Source organism: Miniopterus natalensis, chromosome 2 (genome assembly GCF_054644295.1).
Source record: "Miniopterus natalensis isolate mMinNat1 chromosome 2, mMinNat1.hap1, whole genome shotgun sequence".
In the NCBI taxonomy this organism is placed as follows: Eukaryota; Metazoa; Chordata; class Mammalia; order Chiroptera; family Miniopteridae; genus Miniopterus; species Miniopterus natalensis.
Genome location: NC_142082.1, coordinates 127,886,838 through 127,894,094, shown reverse-complemented (window position 1 = coordinate 127,894,094; position 7,257 = coordinate 127,886,838). Strand labels below are relative to the sequence as shown.

The 7,257-nt window shown below is 41.4% G+C and overlaps 1 protein-coding gene across 1 annotated transcript; it reads right to left on the bottom strand.

Annotated features, from left to right (window-relative positions):
• Window positions 1–5,789: 5,789 nt before the first annotated feature.
• On the bottom strand, window positions 5,790–6,626 carry LRRC10 (leucine rich repeat containing 10). Its single transcript, XM_016199263.2, has one exon. It carries the CDS (start codon window positions 6,624–6,626, stop codon window positions 5,790–5,792), a length of 837 nt encoding a protein of 278 aa, XP_016054749.2.
• Window positions 6,627–7,257: the final 631 nt, after the last annotated feature.

Genomic DNA, 7,257 nt, shown 5'->3' with positions numbered 1-7,257 from the left:
GATTTACAAAGAAACACTGATAAACGAGCCTTTTTTGTGTTTTTGTTTTTTTAATTTATCTTTATTGTTGGAAGTATTATGAATGTCTCCCTTTTCTCCCCCCATTGATATCCTCCACCCCGTTTGTATTGGTTTTTCTAAAAGTTTAACATTTTAATACTACTTTGCAGAAGCTATTAAAACTGGAGAAATTTGGTTTTCTTTGTTGTGATACTAGTTTTTGTCCTCCAACATTTACATAAAGGAGAAATTTGCTGAGATTATCAAAGAAAGTTATACTTGATTTTTAAATTTTTTAACTTTTAGAAACATTAATGGCAGTACTGTTTGCTGTGTAACTTTTTAGTACTTTATTACACATGATAACATGAGTTTATATCCCACAGCTCAAGTGGAGCAGGTGAGGATATCATGACCAAGAAAACCTGCAGAGGTTTCAGTGGGAGAGGTGGCTTTAAACATCTCCCCAAGGGACGAGATGGCCTGAAATAGGATTTTAATCTCATGGTGTACTTGGTCACATTTTCTCCGAAGGTCTTAAAAAGGATACAGCAGTTAAAGTTCATCTAAAAGAGGTAGAAACGTGGGAGCTTAATTGCTATATCCAACAGTACACCCACGCCCCTTTCCTGCTCTGAATTCTTATCCTTTGAAGCCCTTACAGGTTTTATTGTCATGGCCCTAGAATATTCCAAGTTAAGAGATTTTAAAATCTTTTCCGTTTCAGAGGTAAAGTTCTAACCTATGCCCCTCTAATTTCTATGAGTTTTATAATGGAGTTTCTGTTAACTCAGAAACAGAAAATAAGGAAGTAGTGTTCTCTATTTTCACAAGACTTTTGTGACATGGAAATAGAGATTTGGAATATACATTAATAGTCACTGCATAGAAAATTGTCTAAATGCTCCTCAGGGTTTTTAAATGTATCCTAGTAGCCTTCAGGGTTTTTTGGTTGTTTTTTTTTAAGGAGAATATGTGTGCTGGTTACTCTTTTAGCTCTCCTCAAGCCAGGGTCCATTCTTTGCCTGCTTGGATGCCATGGGGCTTCCCCTTGATGACTGCTTCACAACTCTCTGTGGACTGATTTCCTGTGGCTTAACTCGGGAGACACTGGGAGGATATGGGGAGAAGGAATCACTATTTTTTCCCTGTTTTTATTCTGTGGAAGTGGCTGCAACCCTGTGAGACACCTATCAATATTGTTGCTTCCTGGGGTCGACCCTCTTTTTGGCTTTCAGCTCTTACTAGATTCAGATAACATTTCTGTTCCCTTTTCAGTTAGCCGTACAGATAATGACAGCTGCTGCTGCTGCTCTTGTTTCTGTGCATCAGTATTACCACCTCAGTATTGGTCTTTCCCCCACCCCTTAATCATGTCTACTAATAGTTCCTATGTTAAGAGTGTCCCCATGTAAACCATATGAGGGCGAATGAATTTTCTTGCCAGGACCCTGGCTGGTAAAAGTCAACAGAATACTCTTTGTACAGAATTCTATTCTAAAATCTGCCTTGTCTTGTACCTACTCCAGTGTATTAGAACATCCATAGAACAGAAATGTAAAGAGGACTTAACCTTTTTTTTTTTTTAAAATCCTCACTGAGAATATGTTTTCCATTGCTTTTTTAAAATTTTATTCAGTTTTGGTTTTTATTTAAGCAACAGTTTACAGGGAGGGGAAAGCGAGTATAAATCCATTGCTTTTTCAGAGAGAGTGGAAGGGAGGGAGGGGGAAAGAAACATTTATGTGAGAGAGACACATTGATTGGTTGCCTGCAGCACACCCCCAGCCAGGGCCAGGGATCAAGCCTGCAACCCAGGTACATGCCCTTGGCCAGAACTGAACCTGGGATGTTTCAGTCTGCAGGCTGACACTAACCGCTGAGGCAAACTGGCTAGGGCAGGACTTAACCTTTTTTTAAAAAATATATATCCTTACTGATTTCAGAGAGAGGAAGGGAGAGAGAGAAACATCAATGATGAGAGTCATTGATTGGCTGCCTCCTGCATGCCCTCTACTAGGGATCGAGCCCTAAACCCTGGGCATGTGCCTAACCGGGAATTGAACCACGATCTCCTGGATCATAGGTTGATGTTCAACTGCTGAGCCATGCCAGCCAGGCAGGACTTGACCTTTTTAAAATTAGAATTGCTATAGAACATTTCAGGTTCTCAATATGAAGAATAAAGCAAACCTGATTTCACAACTTCATTTTTAAATTGTGAGCTGTACAGTACATATGGGTATTGAAAAGGTTATATGAATTGACTTACACAAGACCCTGAGGATAGTATGCCTGTGGGCTGGGTGCATGATAGAATCTCCAAAATTCAGGTAACTTGGTAGAATTGGACTAGGCACTGGGGATTCAAAGATAAATATCTTCCTGTTCTCCGGAAGTCCAGAAGGGAAAAACATAAACTTAGTTGTTTTTTAAAAATAGTATTAGTATCTCTTATATAGTGCAACTATAAGGTGTATGCATTATTTTTTTTTTTTACAGTGATGAAAGCCAGAGAGTCAAGTGTGTAGCAGATACACACCTATGTCTTTAGTCTCATGCCTCCTGCTCCTCAAGACACACAGGGTTTAGTGCCAAGGAATGGCCTTGCGTTTTCAAGTGTGGCAGTTCCTCATAATGCTCTTTTCAACATCGGTTCGTTAGGACGTTGATTGGATGCCTTAGAGACTTAACTCCTGTTTATACTAGCCTATGATAAAATTGGTTTTGTTATATGTCCTTTTGCTTCCTATCAACAACATTAAGTGAGGACTTACTCTACTTTGGTGATTTTGCTGATTCTAGAATAACAGGGAAAGGGCAAAGAATATTCATTTAGAAACTAAAAAGTGAAATCTTTGGTAATAATGTTTGTGCTTTTCTGTTTAGGTAAGCCAGAAGCATTTGATCACATGGCAGTTATATTTCTCATACTCAAGACTATAGATACTGTCGAAAATATTATTGAAAAAGAAAAGGCTTTTTTGGTTGCATTTGTGTTTTTTTCCCAAGCGAGGAATTATACCGATGTAGGGTAAATAAAGTATTGTGCTGCATGGCATAACTAAAAACACATGGTATGCAAACATGAACTGTCACCTGCCAGGCATTGTTCTGTGCACTTTATACACAGCAATTTGTTTAATCCTTGTAGTACCCTGAGAGGTAGAAACTTAACCATTTTTCTGATGAGGAAACAGGTACACAGATGGTAACTGACCAATAAATAAATGGCAAACCTGGGAATTGAACTCAGGTAGTTTGAAGGCCATGTTCTTAATCCTCATACTGCACTGCACTTTTAGTTACAATTTGAGTCTAGTTGATTTTTAGGGCACAAGCCCACTTTTTAAGTGTGAAATTACGGTAATGTTGCATTTTAGAACAAAAGAAAAATCTTGGTTTATTTATATAAGAATGCATGTTAATGATTTTAGTTGGCATAGTTCATACTTATGGAAGCTAAAATTCTACACAAACTTCTGGAAGTAGTTTTTCTCTGATGTGTAACACTTTAAGTTCCAGAGCTTTTAAAATCATAAGTAAAGTTACATTTGGTGCTTCAACATTTTCCCCTTTTTAACTTTCTGTTGTGTCGGAATTTCAAGAAAACATCAGAGGGTAATGGAAATGGAAATATGCGTTTACATAATTACTGTATAAAATTAATTGAAACCCTATAGTGCAAAGATTTTGGACAGCAAAATCAGTGGTAAATTCTTAACTATACTGTTTGAGAAAGGTTTATTGTTATTATTTTAGAAGAACACCTTGACTGTGTGCCAGATATTTATAATTTGACCTTTGATTCAGACTTGTTAACTCACTGTGAGAACTCCGAATAGGTCCTATGGCTTCACTGTTTTGGGCTTTAGCCTGCAGCTACACTGGAAAAGGTGGGCCCATTAATCTTGGGACGGGGAAGACAGGCTCAAAAGAAACTCAAAGCCCCCCTCCCCCCCAAAAAAAGAACAAAAAAGGAGTGTAGTCCTTTATACCAAAAGGTTGTGGGTTTGATTCCCAGTCAGGGCACATTCCTAGGTTGCAAGTTGGATCTCTGGTAGGGAGTCAAAACCATCATAATGCTGGCTGTTGGCAGAAACTTTCTAGCATGTACTGAGTATAGTTTAGTTTCAGTCATTAGGAATGAGAAAATAATCTATAAATCCTAGTTGTCTAGCAGAAATCTGGGCTCATTACTAAAGGAGTTAAATGTTTGACAGCCTATTACATTTAATGATTAAAGCCTAATCAATAGGTTGCAGATGCTCTACAGACTGGGAAGTGGTGATAGGAAGATTATGTGATATGAAACTTCCTCTGGTTTAGCAAGAGATTTGTAGTAGGAAAACATGAAAATAGTCTGCTGTGTAATATCATTTGAGAACAAAACTTTGCTGGGTGAAGATGCTTTTATAGCAAAAAGCTAACTAGTATATTTTAGTTAGGATACTTTGTGTCCTTGATTGCTGAAAAGGTTTAAATAAAAGATTGTTATCAAATTCTTTTTACATAAAGGATTGTGTTATCAAATCACCCACTGACAGCAGCTTTTTTTCAAGTAGCAAAGGAAAATTTTACTCAGGAGCTTTAGTTCAACAGCAAGGAATTATTAAAATTAAGGTACATTACTGAATAAAACTGAAGTCTCTATACAGATATCAATGGAACAACTTCCCTGTGTTTCAAATTAGTGAAATGACAGCAGTTTCTTTAAAGATGATGTGTTTATGGGAAGATCACAATTTACATTAAAAAATGGCCAAAATTCCTAGATTTATACACTGATCATCAAAAGGACCCTATCTACAAAAATCAAAACAAATCAGAGATGCTGAGGGTAAAGAGGCAGGAGCTTCCTCTGTACACAACCTGCAATTCAGATTTCCAAGCGCTTGTTTCAAGTGAACAGATTTCTTGCCTACTGCCTTTAACCCAGTAGGATTCTGGAATTGTGGTTTCCCTCCATTGAAGGGGGTTCAATTCAGCTCCGGCTCAGTAATGTGAATAAACAGCAGGGCTCTGCTCTGCAGTCAGCCAAGGTTACAGCTAGGCTTGATTTTAATGAGACCACATTGCCCAATAGAGAGGTTCCACTTTCTAGATGACTATAGCACTGTCAGTGACAGCAGACAGTTGAGAGCAGCCCTTGGGTCAAACCTTTTAGGGAAAATGAACTAAGTCGGCATGAAGCACTATCAAATTGAAGGTGCCAGCTGGGCTACACCAGGAGGCATTCTCCATCAGGGGCCTTAGCCTTCGCTAGACAGGGAAAGGATTTCATCTTGAGCCTTTGCAACAAGGTCTTTCTGTGAGTCTGACTGATTGACTAGGTAGAAATGTTGTTTTAAAGTGGCCTGAATTAGTAGTATTTTCATACCATTAATGGTCTCTCATAGTAAGAAAATACATCATGCAAAGGGCCGGAGATAATCCTTTTAGGTGAGTTCTATAACAAATACCTTATTTGAGGAGCTCACAAGCCTCATGACCAGCTACTTCTGGAAAGTGGAGGAGGCCACAGTATCCCAGCCCTTCTTGCTTTTTACTGTTTCAAAATACCTGCTTGGAGAGACTTTTTGGCAAGGAAGTCATCATGCTGTCTAGCATACAACTTCTCTGGGAGAGGTATTTGCCAGAAATTTTTTCTTGGTGTGATTTAGGGATTTCATCTGACTCATCAACCCCTGCTGGCAGATATACCCCAAATGTTCCAGAGCAATCTTGCACTCTACTAGAGAGGTCTCCAGAAGATGCTGGAGCTGGGTTCTTGGCATTGACCTACCGCCTCAGGAGCTGGTAGGAGGAAGCTGAGGAGGCAGGGCAGGTGCCTGTGCCTCCTGGCTTTCCTCGACCAAAGCATATCGCCTGGCTTTTCTGCGGTCAGGCTCTGGTGTCTCCTCTGCCCATCTTCCCACGCGGCGCACGCCTTTGGCCACCTTGGGTGCGTTCCTGCAAGGATTGTGGTCATAGATGACCAGCTTCAGACTTGACAGGTGGGCCAGGCTGGGGAAGTAGCGGATGCTGTTCCGGTCCACATCGATCACCTCCAGGAAGGGCATGTGAAGCAGCACAGGGGGGAAGTCGGTCAGCTGGTTGCCTGAGAGCCAGATGGTCCTCAGCTCCCGGAGGCGCCGGAGCTGGCCTGGTAGCAGACGCAGGGCGTTGGAGCCGGCATGCAGAGTCTTAAGGAGGCTGAGCTCACAGACCACATCTGGCAGCTGGGTGAGGCAGTTCGCCTCGACCCACAGGGTCCGGAGATTCTGGAGCAGCCTCAGTTCATCGGGGAGATCATAGAGTTTGTTGTTGCCCAGGTAGAGGATGCAGAGCTGTTTCAGAGTACACACCACCTGGGGCAGAGCCTTGAAGTTGTTGAAATCCAAGGCCAGGATCTGCAGATTCTGCAGCTGCCCCAGCTCCAGAGGCAGGCTGCTGAGGTGGTTGTCACTTAGGTAGAGCTTGACCAGCTCCCGGAAGGAGCACACGTGCACAGGGAGGCGGCGGAGCTGGCTCCCACTCAGATCCACCATCTTGTCCAGCGGCATCTCCTGGAGGTCTCTGACCACGAAGTTCTGGCAGCGGTCAGCAGGGATGAAGGCCGCGAGGGCCCTGATGGTGTTCCCCATGCAGAGGCTGGAGCATGGCAGCCCAGCCCACCACCGATGGGGCTGCTGCCGACTGCTCTGGGGCCTTTCCTCCCCTCCCGTTATAACCTGGGGAGGGCGCGACAACAGCCAGTCACTTCAACAGAGAAAAGTGCTTTTGATAGCAACCTGAGTGTCGGCTGACAGGCCCAATAGACAGGCAAGGTCCAGGAGGCCAGGTCTGGCTCTCATACTTGCTTTCAATCCCTTAAACCCCAATCTCCTTTATCTACATTTTTAAAATTTGTTTGTTTCAAGCTGAAAATAGTTTCACTGTTTTTTCTAATGATAGAACAGTGAGACAAAGCGGAAAGTGGAAAACACCCATAGTCCTGCTACTTAAGGGTAAATACTGTAAACAATTTAATATACTTCCTACAGCCTTTTTGGTACAAGTAATCAATGTTTTTAAAAAATTATTTATACTGTTTAGGAGTATTATGTTTTATCATAACCTATGGACATATTTTTATGTTTGCAGGTATCTACACAATTCTAAACATCTGCAGAGTCCATATGGATGCACCGTAGTTTAGACAGGTCTCTATCATTGGGTATCTAGGTTGCTTACAGTGTGTCCTATTATAAATATCCTCGTAAGTACAATGTGAGC

Coding starts and splice junctions, on each gene's coding strand:
- LRRC10 (XM_016199263.2), bottom strand. CDS start 6,626: ATGGGGAACACCATCAGGGCCCTCGCGGCCTTCATCCCTGCTGACCGC.